At 43.4% G+C, this 15,429-nt stretch overlaps 1 protein-coding gene across 4 annotated transcripts in view; it reads right to left on the reverse strand.

Moving 5' to 3' along the window:
* Window positions 1–15,429, reverse strand: part of scrn2 (secernin 2) — a 29,005-nt gene that overhangs the window by 4,466 nt on the left and 9,110 nt on the right. For all 4 annotated transcript variants that reach the window (XM_063200432.1, XM_063200442.1, XM_063200451.1 and 1 more), the window contains exons 5-6: window positions 8,156–8,371; window positions 2,558–2,723 (exon numbers count right to left, since the gene is read on the reverse strand). In XM_063200432.1, coding sequence (XP_063056502.1) covers window positions 2,558–2,723; window positions 8,156–8,371 — 382 coding nt within the window. The remainder of the gene's footprint in view (window positions 1–2,557; window positions 2,724–8,155; window positions 8,372–15,429) is intronic.

Below are 15,429 nucleotides of genomic sequence, written 5' to 3' on the forward strand. Positions count from 1 at the left end.
TTCCAGCTCAAAAAACCCATGAATTGGGGAATTCGCATTATTAGAATATTGTTATAAAATCACATTTTTCTTCATCAAAATTCGGGTCACATTAAATCAGTTGAAATTTGGTACTTTCTACATAACATGGATTGGTCAATACTTGGTTAGGACATTCTCTGTCTTCATAATGGCCATGATGCGTTTAACATTGAAGTCAATGGCAAAAACAGTGCATGGGAGTTATGGAAGCCCAGATATCCTTGATGCTTTGCTGTCAGCTGTTCTTGTTTGTTGACCTGGTACCCCACACTTCACTCTTCAATATACCCGAAGATTTCCATGCCACGTTTTGGCGTTAACTCACCAGTTTAATTCTAAATAACCAGAAATGAAACCCCATTGAAAAAGGCCTGGAGCTGTATGTCTCACATTCACCCATTCACACTCACATTCACACACCGGTACGGTGGCCGTGGCTGCCACGCAGGGTACCACCCTACCATCAGGAGCAACTTGTGCTTAGGATCTCTGAGCACTTGCCCTGCCCAACACACACACACACACACACACACACACACACACACACACACACACACACACACACACACACACACACACACACACACACACACACACACACACACACACACACACAAAGACACCTTCAAAGACATCCTAAAGGAAACACTGGGAAGTCAGACGACGCAGCACAGTCAGTCTCAAACTGCTCCTAATTACAGCCCAGGCAAACAGGTGATGTCCCCTGTGAAGCCCCAACAGCCTATCAGATTGTCGTGTCTTTTGGGGGAGCAATAAAAAAAAAAGATATGGACCCATAACCAGCCATTATGCTAAGCCCCCCCCATCCCCTTTTTTTTAAACCCTCGAGGGCCCGAGAGAGGACATGGGGAGAGGGGCTGGGTGGGTAGGTAGTAAAGTTGTAATACGCACGGAACGGCCAGCAGAGGTTGTAAACTAGCAAATTGCCTAAACCTGACCGGTTCAGAGCAGACAGAGCAAACAGAGTTACAGTGACTCCCATCATCCTCTCATGTGTCTTCTTGGTCGCATTTACGTGTACACGCTCCAGAGGTGAATATTCTATAACAGTGGTTCTCAACCTTTTTCGAACACCCACTGGGCCTCATCAGAAACTTCCCAATGCTAAAATAACCCTGTGCTTGTCTTATACCAACAAATATGTCTTCTACAATATGGCAGCCCCCAGCTCTTAAAAAATGTCTTAATTTCTTTTGAGATCCTGTGCAGAACATTGGACAATTAACATGGACTCTGAGTAATTTTTCTTTTCAGGAAGAATATGGTGACTATTTTTTATGGGCCCCTTTTTTGTTGTTGTTGTTTTTTGTTTGTTTGTTTGTTTTGTTTTATTTGTCTGCTCTTTGTTGTCTATTTTGTATTCAATCCTTCATGTTGATTGTTTGGTATTTGGAGGAAAAAAAGCTCAATAAATAAACATTGACTAAAAAAAAAAAAAGAAACTTCCCAATGCCCCCTTGGCCTCATCATTAGCCTGTCAATGTCCCCCCCCCTTAGTATTAAAAAATGAAATTGACTAATGCCCCCCAATGGCAACTAAGCACCGGCCCCTCTGATATTTCCTTCACAACGCCCCCCTAGGGCTCCCCGTTACGCCCCTGGGGGGCTGTAGAGCCCCTGTTGAGAAACACTATTCTATAATGTCAATTGTGTAAAATGAACGAGAGGTTTATGGGTCAGATGGCTCAGACGTTTGGTGGTTGATATGCTGCAATGACTACAAAGCCATACAATAGTGGCACAAGCTGTCGTTCCGTTGTCCTCATCACCGACTCTTATGCTGATTGGAGTTTTCACATTTCAAAACCTCATTAACAGAATTGACGTAAAGTACTTTGTATGATTTTTTATGTTTTTCCTCTTGCCTCTGGAAGTGCATTACAGCTCCACGCAATCCCTGTCCATGCCACTCTAGTTGTTCAATTCAAAATAAAGTGAGACATTCTCTTAATTCGACAAAAAAATGAAGAAATCTTCATTTCCAAAGGAGGAAACAGTTTACATTTTTAAAGGGCAGTGATTATTATGGGGGCAGCCGTGGCTTAGTGGTTAGGGAGGTGGTCTTAAGATCAGAGGGTTGCAGGTTTGAATCCCATCCCTACCTCTCCCTATACTGTACCGCCATCTATGGCTGACGTACCCTTGCTCAAGGCACCTAACCACACATTGCTCCAGGGACTGTATCCAATACCCTGTAATACTTGTAAGTTGCTTTGGATAAAAGCGTTAGCTAAGTGTAATGTAATGTCTGATCGCCACAAAAATCGGGAACTCCACCCACTTTGTCAGAAACCAGACAACCAGTAGTAAACCTAAGAGAGTCCGGTCAACCAAGCCATTTGGGAAACATTAATTGTAATGCTCTTGGTCAGACCGAGTCTCGAAGAGATTTGAAAGTCGATGACAATCAGGCTAGTCAACACCAACAGTACAGTGGAGTGGCAGTGAGATACATGCACACTCACACACGTATACACACACGCACACGCGCACACACACACACACACACACTTACCGTGAGGGGTCCGGGGTGGCAGTGAAGAAGTGTACGCAGGGGAGGGCGGCGTCGCGGGGCAGAATGGACACCATGCTGCCCGTGGTGCAGAAGCCTCCAGAGTCCATGCAGATACCACTGGTCTTATCCCTCAGGATGCCCATCATCACCTCCGCTGTCACCGAGCCTGTGGAGAGAGAGAGGGAGGAGGAGGAGGAGCAGGAGGAGAAGGAGGAGGAGGAGGAGAAAGAAAAGAGGGAGGAGGAAGATGAGGAGGAGAGGGAGGAAGAATAGGAGGAAGAGGAGGAGGAGGAAGAGAAGGAGGACGACGATGAGGAGGAGAAGGAGAAAGAAGATGGGAAGGAGGAGGAGGAGGAGGAAAAAATTGACGAACAGAAGGAGGAGGAAGATGAGGACGAGGATGTGGAGGAGGACGAAGAGGAATAGGACAGTATGTCCAGGAAGAAGATATAGAAGAAGGAGGGGAGGTGGTGGAGGAAGAAGAAGAAGAAGAAGAGTAAGACCCAGGAAAAGAAGGAGGAAGAGGAGAAAGATGATTTAGATGACGTTAGGGATGAGAGTGAGAGTGTATAGGGGTGTTTGAAGAAGAAGAACGAGGAGGAGGAGGAGAAGGAGGAGGTGAAGGAGGAGTAGGACAACGAAGACGAGGGGTAGAAGAAGACCAAGAAGCAGATGAAGAAGATGGTGATGAAGATGAGGAAGAAGAGCAATAAACAAAGGAACATACAGAAGAAGAAGAAGAAGAAGAAGAAGTAGAAAGGGGCTGTGATGGGCAAACGCCAAAAAAGCAGGAAAGCACACAATCCACAGAGTACGTACATTGTGTCTTACAGAGTTGTCTGTGGTGGTTTGGTTGGAAAATCAGGACTTCCTGATGAATCCATAAAAGTCAAATGTATGGAAGAAGTAGGAGGGAGAGGAGGAGGAGGAACACGAGAAGAGACATGGCATCAAGACTAGGGATGCAAATTATCGATTAATCATTAGTTGATAGCCTTATCGATCGACTTATGATTAATTGATGAGCAGCGTTTTCCTCCCGAAATCTCAATGTTTCTCGAATAAAAACCTACTAAATCTAAATATTTTTAATAAAAAATTGAGATGAAATACCACATTTAAATTAATTTTATTTCAATTCTTTAATCCAAAGGTGATTTAAATATTCCCACTATTCACAACCCTCTTCATACAAGACACATGTTCATGTTCTATCCAACATGGGCAGTCAAGCGTTTTGGGCAGGGCAGTGTTGCTCAACCTTTTTTGGAACAAACGCCCCCTGACACTCATCCGAAGCCTCCCAACGCCCCCTGCACCTCATCCTAAGTCTCCCCACACACCCCCTTGACCTCATCATAAGCCTGCAAGCGCCCCCTTACTATTAAAACATTCAAATGGACTAATGCCCCAAATGACAACAAAGCACTGCCCCCTTCTCAACTGTATCCTTCTGAACGTCCCCCTAGGGATCCCCAGCACCCCCTAGGGGGCTGTGCTGCCCCCGTAGAGAAACACTAGGTTAGGGCGTCAGACTTGTATCCCAAAGGTTTCTGGTTCAACTCCCGACCCGCCAGGTTTGTGGGGGGAGTAATTAACCAGTGCTCTCCCCCATCCTCCTCCATGACTGAGATACCCTGAGCATGGTACCGTCCCGCCACACTGCTTCACTTCCGGCGTCATTGGGGGCTGCTCCCTTGCACGGGTGAGGCATAAATGCAATTTTGTTGTGTGCAGTTAACACTTGTGTGCTGTGTCACAATTACAATGGGAGTTGAAGTTTCCCAATTGGGCTTTCACTTCACTTCAGGGGCTTTCACTACACGCAATATTACTACAAAACAAAACACCCCTGTGGTTTGTGAGGAGTAAAAAGCAGACTGCAACTGTTTGAAGAAGCACTAACAACAAAAATGGGAAACATTGCCGTTAATGCCACTGTTCTAATAACTAATAACGATATTCAAAACTCATTTCCATTCTGTTTTATTAGCTACAAACATGGATACATGCCATGGATGTAAACTATTCCTTCCATGATAATGAATCCATGTAATGCTTGTGTTTTTTTAACAATGTCATTTCCATACCCATTCCTCATGGACATACAACTGCATTGCATTTGACCTTTTCGGTTTTGACCTACTGACCTAACCACAGGGTCAAGAGGTTGTTTCTATGGTGGTGACTTCCCTCCACCCATAACTCATCAGCTCAAACATTTCAAACATGACGTTTAGCCTTCTGGTTTTCACCCTTCTGACCTTTCCATTTCCCCCGGTCCCCAGCCCCCCGCCCCCCGTCCCCCAGCCCCCATCCCCAGTCTTCACAGCCAATGCCCAAGACGTTTCACTCTGCCCACTCTGCTTTGCACTAGTGTTGCACAATACCATTTTTTGGCCCCGATACTGATATTCGATAGTACCTCACTGTGCAGTGTCGGATGATACAGATACCACTCTTTTTCAAATTTATATATACTGTATATATGAAGAGCTGCATACTAGTTGGATGTAAAATGATTGCTATCATGGCTTTGTCAGGCTGCCTACCTTTGTGAAACAGGAAAAATACAAAGTGAATCCAGTATAACTTTTTATACTTTTTAAATGCCTCTGATATAAAACACCTAAGTTCAAGGCTGCGTTCAAGTGTCGTACAAGCATTGGTAAATGTGACGTATTTGTTGCTACTCGCGGAAACCGATACCAACATTTTAGTGCCCCGTCCGATACTGGTATAGGTATCGGTGCAACACTACTTTGCACATGTGCACCAGGGTTTGACATAAACATTTTTTTTTAACTCACAGGCCACTTTGGCTTGTGGTTTTTGCTGAATCATTAGTCATCCAGCTATTCTACTAGCCACAAATTTGATACTGTTTTTTTTCCTCTTTATGACGGTACTGTACATCTAACCCAGCCTGATCCCAGAGGATGAGGTGCTAAAGCAAGAAGATACATGCATAGATCTCTCCATGGAAATAAGTCAAACAAGTAGAAACAGAGTAACTGGGCTTTTTCTTGTATACAAACAATTGATACAGAAAGGGCAAGCAACAGAATTTAGGATACTCTGGTATGTCATACCAAATTGTTACTAGCCTCAGCCAGGTTTTACCAAGGCTTTTACCGAGGCTATTTTTTTAAATGTCTGTATGAGCACTGTCTATGTCCATACTGTCTTAAGTCCATGTATAAGTACTGTCTATGTCTATACTGTCTATGTCCTTACCTAGATTAGTCTATGTCTGTATGGGAAAGCAAGAAATGTAATTTCAAATTCTTTGTATTACCAGTGTATGTAAAGAAATTGACAATAAAACTACTTGAACCAATTTTTGGCCGTCTGGCAGGTGCTAATATCAAGCCCTAATGTGCACTCTTCCTTACCTTTACCAACAGGAGGAGCTACCTATTTTCCCCCTTTCATGCGCAGAACATCCAGTAGACTTGCAGGGTGTTAATGTGTAGTTCTGAAATTTTGGTACAGTATAAAACTGGTGGCTCCTACAGCATGTCTCTCTGAATGGGGCTGTGCGCAATTGCTGTTGGTGAAATGTCTGTCAAGAATAGCGTTGTGTACAATATAGGTGTTCAAATGGGTGTCAGTTACTATGCTTACACTTTTCTTGCATCTGTGTTTACATTTGTCTTGCACAAAGTACTATATCTGTTTACATGTGTATTGTTTCTTATCTACGTTTCTTGTCTTTGGCCTTATTGTACCGGAAAATGCTTCTCTGTGCAATCACATTCTCTCATTGCCTAAGATAATCTTATCTTTTGCCATACTGAGTAAACAAAGAAATCAACCAGCTTGAGGGTTTGCCTAGACAGACAGCATTACAGTTCCGTCATTTCTTTCATCATATTGTCAGGTAGTGTGTAGAGTAGGCCTAGGCTACTCACTGTCGTGCTGGGGCAGCAGTTCGGGTTCTTTACTATATCTGTGCTTCTTGCTTGATCTAAGGCTATGTTTACATGTGCATTGTTCCTTATCTATGTTTCTTGTCTAGCGCTGCTTGGCCAGCTCCATGCGGGCAGGCAGGTCGTGCAATGCTATATTTCGATATACGTATAGGTGCTTCTTGTTTGATATTTTGTTCCTTATCTATGTTTCTTGCTTCTCTTATCATATTGCCAGGTAGTGTGGGGAAGGCCTAGGCTACTCACTGTTGAGCTCGAGCAGCAGTTCGGTGCTGCCGCGGTAGCACTGCTTGGCGAGCGCCATGCAGGCGGGCAGGTTGTACAATACTACACTTAACTATATCGGTGCTTCTTGTTTGATTTATGTCTATGTTTATGTGTTTATTGTTACTTATCTAGTGTATGCTTCTTGTCTCACATCATAATGCCAGGTACTGTGGGACAGGCCTAGGCTAAAAAAGTAGAGAATGGGCGCACGTCAGTGACACAGGTGCTCGACCAAACAAAATGGTGCAGTAGCTGCACTATTAGGTAAACGGATACAAATATAAATCTGGTATATGGCGGAGACAACAGAGACACCTCTGCACCATAATAATAAAGGACAAAAAGCCCCCAAAAAATACTTAAAAAGAGGGCAAGGGAGCAACCCATGATGTCATCACAGGGCTGCTCACTGTCTTGCTGGGGCAGCAGTTTGGTACCCCCATAGAGCTTGAAAGTCCGGCCCCTTAGTTGCGCATTTCACGGGACCTAAGCTGATCATCTAACAACATGGTAGCGAGTAAATATCTTCTGATTTCAGCCATTATATGCGCTGAGCTACATATATGCTGTACAAGAGGTTAGATATAGATTATTCATGCAGAAGTATCAATATTTTGTCGCAAGGCCGTCTGCATGAAAAATGTGAAGAAACACACCCTTCTAAAAAGTTTGGGGGTTCGTACGAAAAACATCAGAAACAACATATGTGGAGCTCGTGGCACAACTCAAAGTGGATCGAAATATCATTTTAATAACACCATTGGATTACATGCTACGATTTTCGGCTAAAAACGCTGTTGAGGTCCCATGAAATCGGGGGAAGTGACGTCACTTTCAAGCTCTATGGTAGCGTTGCTTGGCCAGCTCCATGCAGGCAGGCAGGTTGTACAATTCAATACTGTACTTCACTATATCGGTGCTTCTTGCTTGATCTATTGTTCCTTATCTTACGTTCCGTTTCTTTCAGTAGAGTATGGAGCAGGCCTAGGCTACTCACCGTCGTGCTGACGCAGCAATTCAGTGCCACCGCGGTAGCGCTGCTTGGTGTGCTCCATGCGGGTCGGCGGGTTGTACAACACTATACCAGAGATTCTTTAAGTATATAGAGATATGCCAACATAATAGGTTTCTATGGGCACCTAACGCGACCAGGTTCCGGTCTGCCTAAAGGGCCGTGTCATAATGCTCCTACAATGAATAGAACAGTCCTTAGGTCTGCCTAGGTCTGCCTAAGGGGGGCCATAATAGAACCAGGAAACAATGGGCCAATGGAACCTTTCTCTCTCTACTCTCTCTGACTATACTTCACTATATCGGTGCTTCTTGCCTGGTCTCTATGTTTCTTGTTTCTTATAAGTAGAGGAGCAGTCCTGCAGTCCTGCAGTCCTAGGCTACTCACCGTCGTGCTGGCGGAGCAGTTCGGTGCCGCCGCGGTAGCGCTGCTTGGCCAGCTCCATGCGGGCGGGCGGGTTGTCGGGGTTGAAGACGGTGTTGAAGCTGAAGGGCTCCTGGCCGTCCCACCAGCCCTGCGTCTGGGCCATGCTGCGCAGGTCCGGGTGCTCCAGGGAGATGTCCGTGTCTATCGACAGCTGGTTGGAGATGTTCTTCACCCCGGCTGCCACATGGAACACATGCATACAGCTAATAGTAAATACTCACACGGATACTATACTGTCTTACGAAGGCAAAGTGCTGTAACTACAGAGTACGGCAACATTGGAATTGAGAAAAATGTCTCCAAAGCGTCGGTTTTAGGTTGGATATTGTAGTTACTGCAAATTTGGCATATCAATATCTCTAAACGGGCACACATTAGGACCATAAGGCTTTTGTCACACAACAAACATTTCTTTGTTTTCACACATAGGCCTATCAAATCTTGAGCTGGTCTTAGATGTTTTTCACCCCGGCTGCCGAGAGACAGGTGCACAGGTGTGATATACAGTTAAACACACATAAAGCACATATGACCATAATGCATTCACAAGTATTTTACAATGTACAGTATACAAAGAGAATGCATACATAGTAAGACCGCATTCATACTCACAAATTCAAACACACACATTCAAGCACGCACACCCCCACCCACACAAACACACAGATACACAAACAAAAACATACATATACTAAAAACACATATTCTCAACATCCTCCTCTACCTGACAAACACAGCGCAAATGCTAAAGCACATACAATATTTATATACTAAATTATTCATTTTTGCAATTTTTACATGCGCCTCTTTTGGGCCATTCTCCTCTTCTCCACTACCTCTGATCTTTTACCAGCAGCACTGACAGATGGCTGGCAACCAAATTCAGCCCTCCTTTCCCTCAGCCAAATTTGTCTGTCGCTGTGTTTTATCCATACTTCCAGGTTCCAGCCCCTCTAACATTTACACACAACCTCTTGTCTACCTCTCCAAATTTCACATCATCCCTTTTAAACATTTCCACCCCAGTCTCTGTTTCCAATTTTGCAGAGTGATTTGCACTGCACTGAGGGTGGAGATCTTCATTAATGACATGGATAAAGAGTCTATATTCCCCATAAGAAACAATGGTATATTATGTCATGTAAATGTAGGCCTACATTAAGGGGCATCCAATTCCAATTTGTTGGGGTGTGTCTTAATCTAATGTATGCATACAGTCAATGCATGCTGCTAGCTTTGGGGTCCCAATGTCACTTGATGTGAAAGCTATTGGAAAAATAACCTCATAGGGTTTTAAAGAAAAATGTAAGGTAGGCCTACATTAGAAAGTGGCATTCAATCACAATAATTTGGGCTGTGCCTTGTTAGTCACATGTAGTCAAAGCATGTGGTAATGTCTGGGGTTTAAAACCATGATTTTGTAAATTTGCAAATTTCTCTCGAATATCGGACATGAAAGTTGAACCCAACTTCACCGTGATGCCAGGGGTGAATCTGTATAAATATGCTGCCAAGAGCAATCTTGTACAATGAAGGGAGAAGGAGAAAAAGCCATCCAAGTCTCTCTTTTTCTCAGTTAACATGCAAATGTGAAATCAGAGGTGTTCCCAAATCTCCTCTTTTTCCAGAGTTTTAGAAGGAATCCTTTTCAGATGAGAAATCTCTGTTTGGGTGTAAATGAACGACACAAATGAAGGGTAAGCCTCTGATTAAAAAATACCCTTGTACCTACGGGCTAACAGGGCATGTAATTCCAGCTGATTTAGCTGGGACAGAAAATTGGATTTGGCAGCACCTGATGGCCAATAAATTAGGGCCAATCCCATTTGTATTTTTCTACCCCTACGCCTACCCCTTACCCCTACACCTTACCCCTCCAAACAGAGTCTCCCTGTCCGAACCCCTCCTTTTTGAGGGCTACAAAGTCCTCCCCCTTACCCCTACCCCTCTGCCTTAACGACTATTGGGATACCCCTACCCCTACACAAAACTGAGGGGAGGGGTAAGGGGTAGGGCCAAGGGGTGAATTGAGATTGGGCCTTAATCCCAAGATGTGTAGGGCTCGTGCAAGACACAGCAGTGGCTTTCAGTGGGGGTGTTTTTTTTCCAAATGTGCAGTCGGAACCAAAGTCTGCCACTGAAGAAGAAATAGTATTTGCTTGATATGCTAGTGTACATGAACATACAGAGACGGGACACGCAAAGAGCTTTTGAAGTGGAGACGTGCCTTTCAGTGACCACTATTTTTCAAAGGTGCATTCAGCCAATTGGCGGCATTACATTACATTACATTACATTACATTGCACTTAGCTGACGCTTTCATTCATTCAAAGCGACTTACAGTTATTATTTTTCAGGGTGTTGGTTACTATCCCTTGAGTAATGTGGAGTTAGTCGCCTTGCTCAAGGGCACTATGGCCATGGATGGAGATGTAGGGAGAGGTCAGGCGGGATTTTAACTTGCAACCCCTAGATTAAAAGACCAACTCTCTAACCACTAGGCCACGGCTGACCACTCAGGCATACGTAGATGCACTTAAATACACAGCGAGAGAAAGACAGAGAGAGACAGAGAGAGAGCAAGAGAAAGAGAGGGGGTGGGGGGGGAGAGCAAGCACAGGGCTTGTGAAGGATACCGTATTTTCTATCAGTGACAAGTGACCTCAAGGTCTGCCACCTAAGATGAGATATTTGCTTGAAATACTGAAGCATCCACACGGGATGTGCGCAGATGCAGAGCATTTGGGGGAAATTACATTACATTACATTACATTACATTACATTGCATTTGGCAGACGCTTTATAACCAAAGCGACTTTCAAAAGAGGACATAATCAAGCCAACATCACAAGCAAATACAAAGTGCACAGGAGAGATACAGAACAACAAGTGCAGTTGCAAAGAGGGGTTAGGTTTTTTTTATATATATGAAGAGTAAATAACGAGTACAGACACACACAAACACACACACAAACTAAACTAAACTAAACATCATATCAGGAGTCTGCCCTGGGGCAAGGCCAGCTCAAGCATTAGTCTAATAGATTCTCTCGAAAGAGGAAGGTCTTTAATGACACAATGTCTCTCTTTATTTTTCAACGCTCTGCATTTGTTTGGAATTCAGGAAATGTTTGCCTGCAAAGCTAGTGTGCATACACACACAACCACACACAGAGATAGAAAGGAGGGGGATACAATAGAGTCAAAGCATTTTGCACAAGACAAGACTACAACAATCGAGTGCAGTCACTTCAGGGGATGGAAGGAAGGACAGGTAGTGATTTGTTGCAAAATGAGAAGACTGCCAATCAAACATCCAAACAGAAAGTGGACAGATTCAGCACACTGGGGGAGAATTAGTGTTTTTTTTCAATTTGTGAATTCATTTGGAATTTCCAAGTGTGCAGGAAATGTTTGCCTGATATACCACACACACACACACAAACACACACACACACACACGCACACACGCACAAACACACACACACACACACACACAAACACAAACACACACACACAAACACACACACACACACACGCACACACGCACAAACACACACACACACACACACAAACACAGAGGAAGGACATGCAGTAGACGCCAAGCATTTTGGCAAAAAGACAAGAGACTACAACACATACACACACACACACACACACAACCACAGACACACACACACAAATGGGGAGCCAACATCAAACAGGGCGTGTGACAACATGCAGGAACACATGCTCCCATGTCTCTTTGATGTCTCTGTCTAAAGGAGTCTGTGCGAAGGAGTCTGTGTGAAGTACATGGAACTGTTATTCTGCACCAACTGAGTGCTGAAATACGAAATGCCACCGACTGTACTGAAGTTAATTTTTCTTCTGGGGTTAAAAGCAGCTGAGTTGGAGAGAAATTGTCTGTCTGTGTGTGTGTGTGTCTGTGTGTGTGTGTGTGTGTGTGTGTGTGTGTGTGTGTGTGTGTGTGTGTGTGTGTGTGTGTGTGTGTGTGTGTGTGTGTGTGTGTGTGTGTGTGTGTGTGTGTGTGTGTAAAGATTGGCGGTTTATTTCCATTGTATTTTATCTTCTTTTGAAAAATTAACCGAATCTCAAAACTTAACAAGGAGGTATATCATCTTATGTTATGTTATTTTATGTTAATACTATATGAGTCACTGTATTGTAATTTATTTTAAAATAAACTTTCGCATTCACATTCAGACCTGACATACGGTATTCATTCTGGATGATCAACCTGCTGCGTGCTGTTGTCAGTGAAATGCACTTTCTTCCACCATACTGTTTCCTGACTTAACGGGCAATATGATTTTCCAAAAGTATTAAATAGTGTGCCTAGCATGCCCTGATGAAGACAATGGGTTGAAACGCGTAGGCAGGTAGTCAGTATTTAATAAAGGCTTTTTAAACTTTAGTAAGGAGTGCCTCAAATAGTGTTTTTTTTACCTTTTCATGGAAGTTTGGACGCCCAAGTTCTTTTTGATGAGCACCCTTTTTTACTAACTGGATACAGGACCCAGTGAAGCATTCCCTTTTCTCTTTTTTGTGTATTAAATAGTGTACAATTAATTATAACTTTGTGTTGTACAAACTGCTATCTGGAGATCACTATATGTTCAGAAATGGTGACCCCTGACCCCCATATACAGTATGACCTAGGGGTGGGCGATATGGCAAAAATGTTATATCACGATTTTTTAACATGAAATCACGATTTCGATATTCTATCACGATCTTCCATCCAAAAAAATAAAAACAACTAAAAATAACTTTCATATACTTGCAATTTGAAATTTGCAGTCAATAAAATGTTAACACACTGATGATACTCTCATAAAGTGTACAATTGGAATACAATAATGTAAAGAATAAAGTGAAGACAACAACACAAGTGAGAAAACGTCACTCTGATACTGATAATAAACATCCTCACTGCAAGACGATCTATACGATTTCTCCACTTTGGCAGATTCGAGACGATATTTTACTCAATATCGCGATTCACGATATAATATCGTCATATCGCCCACCCCATATATGACCCCTGTTTAAATTTGCTGTCACCTCGATAGCAATGACCAGGTAGAAATGTATTACGTAGCCTCTTACTGCAGATGGGGTCACCGGCGAGTCTATTCACTATGCTGAAAATACTATATCATAGCAACATTGCTATGACATTACAGAGAGCCTTAAATAACATATTATGACATAGCCATTACAATTTTGGTGACTACAACTAAGTTACGACATAGTGTGTACGTGTGTGTGTGCGTTCGTGCGTGCGCGTGTGTGTGTGTGTGTGTGTGTGTGTGTGTGTGTGTGTGTGTGTGTGTGTGTTCATGGATACGTGTGTGTGTGTGTGTGTGTGTGTGTGTGTGTGTGTGTGTGTGTGTGTGTGTGTGTGTGTGTGTGTGTGTGTGTGTGTGTGTGTGTGTGTGTGTGTGTCTGCATGTGTTCAATCTTGCAGTGTAATTTGTTGTAATCCATGCAAATTTGACATTACAAAGTAATTAGTCGACAACTTGGTTAGACAACTCCAGAATTTAAAAAATGTGAAGAATCGGAACTATGCCTGAGGCAATCTTATGCATATCTGCTTGTCATGCCAATACTTTTTCTTTTGTCTCCGTGACATCAACAAAGGGAAAAAACAAGTGAAAATCATCCAAGGAGATGATACGGTTTCACGCTGTTCTGACAACAACAACCCCTACCCAACGACGGAACGATTGCACACAGGACCCCAGGGCAAGACACTCATGGGGGCCCCCATACAACCCCCCAAGGTTACAATAGGGACCCCACCACCAATACAGGAGGGCCCTGGGCCCTGGGGCAAACGCCCTGCTTGCCCCCCATATAGCAACGCCCCTGCCCCTACCTCACTTGCCCCAGGGAGAACAGACAATTACGCCATGTTCCCAGGCACAAAATATGACACCTCTGTCTCTGTCTCTTTCCAGAATATCTTTGCAGAACACCACTGTGTCCTATCCCAGTAGAGGTGTAAATAATAATCAAAATGTATCGATATATCGCGATTGAATTGAATTGGCGGGATAATCTAACGATTGAATCGAATTGCATCGCATGGTGAGGCATTCTTAAGTATCGAAAATAATCAAATCGCTGGCCCCTGCCAAATGCCTTAGCTCCATAACATAATAGAAGTGGAAAAGTAATTGGAAAAAAGTTCAATTGAATCATATTGAATCATATCGTGGGGCATTCTTAAGTATCGAAAACAATCAAATCGCATCGCATCAAATGAGGTATCGATATTGAATCGTATTGTCATGGAGGCTGTGTTTTACACCCCTACAGCCCAGCCCAACACAGCCCCAGGCCCAGCCTAGCAAAACAACCTTGTTGGTGATCAAATGCAAACTAGGAAGTATTGTCATACAGCAGGGGTTCCCATTCCCAACCTATTTCAACTTGGGGCCCACTTTACATTACATTTCACTAAGCTGACACTTTCATTTTGATCAAAGCGACTTACAACTATTATTTTTCAGGGTAATGGTTACAGTCCCTGGAGCAATGTGGGGTTAGGTGCCTTGCTCAAGGGCACTTCAGCCATGGGGATGGAGGTGTAGGGAGAGGTCAGGGGGGATTCAAACCGGCAACCCCTAGATTGAAAGACCAACTCTCTAACCACAAGGCCACGGCTGCCCACTTGAAATGTTCACTAATGTTCGGGGCCCACCTCTAACCCAATACACAATACAACTTAAATAAATAGTCAACAGTAACACTCACACACAAAAATAAATTTAGATTTTTCAGAAAATTATTTCAAAACCCACTTGGAATACCTCCAAGGCCCGCCAGTGGGCTCTGGCCCACAGTTTGAGAATTGCCACACAAAGCATAAAAATTACCTCTTTGTGTGTGGAAACAGGGATGGGATCTTTTAAATTCAAATGCGTCAAATTAAGGCGTCTGAGTGCCATGACAGAAACTATAAAAACAGATGATGTATTATTATTATTATTATTATTATTATTATTATTATTATTATTAAATATACACTTATCATGTGTCTGAGCTCAGCCAAGAACCAAGTAATTGCACAGAGGCAAGAACCGCCATAAGTGCATGTGCGCAATCTCTCTCTCTCTCTCACACACACACACACACACACACACACACACACACACACACACACACACACACACACACACACACACACACACACACACACACACACACACACACACACACA

Source organism: Engraulis encrasicolus, chromosome 1, assembly GCF_034702125.1.
Source record: "Engraulis encrasicolus isolate BLACKSEA-1 chromosome 1, IST_EnEncr_1.0, whole genome shotgun sequence".
In the NCBI taxonomy this organism is placed as follows: domain Eukaryota; kingdom Metazoa; phylum Chordata; class Actinopteri; order Clupeiformes; family Engraulidae; genus Engraulis; species Engraulis encrasicolus.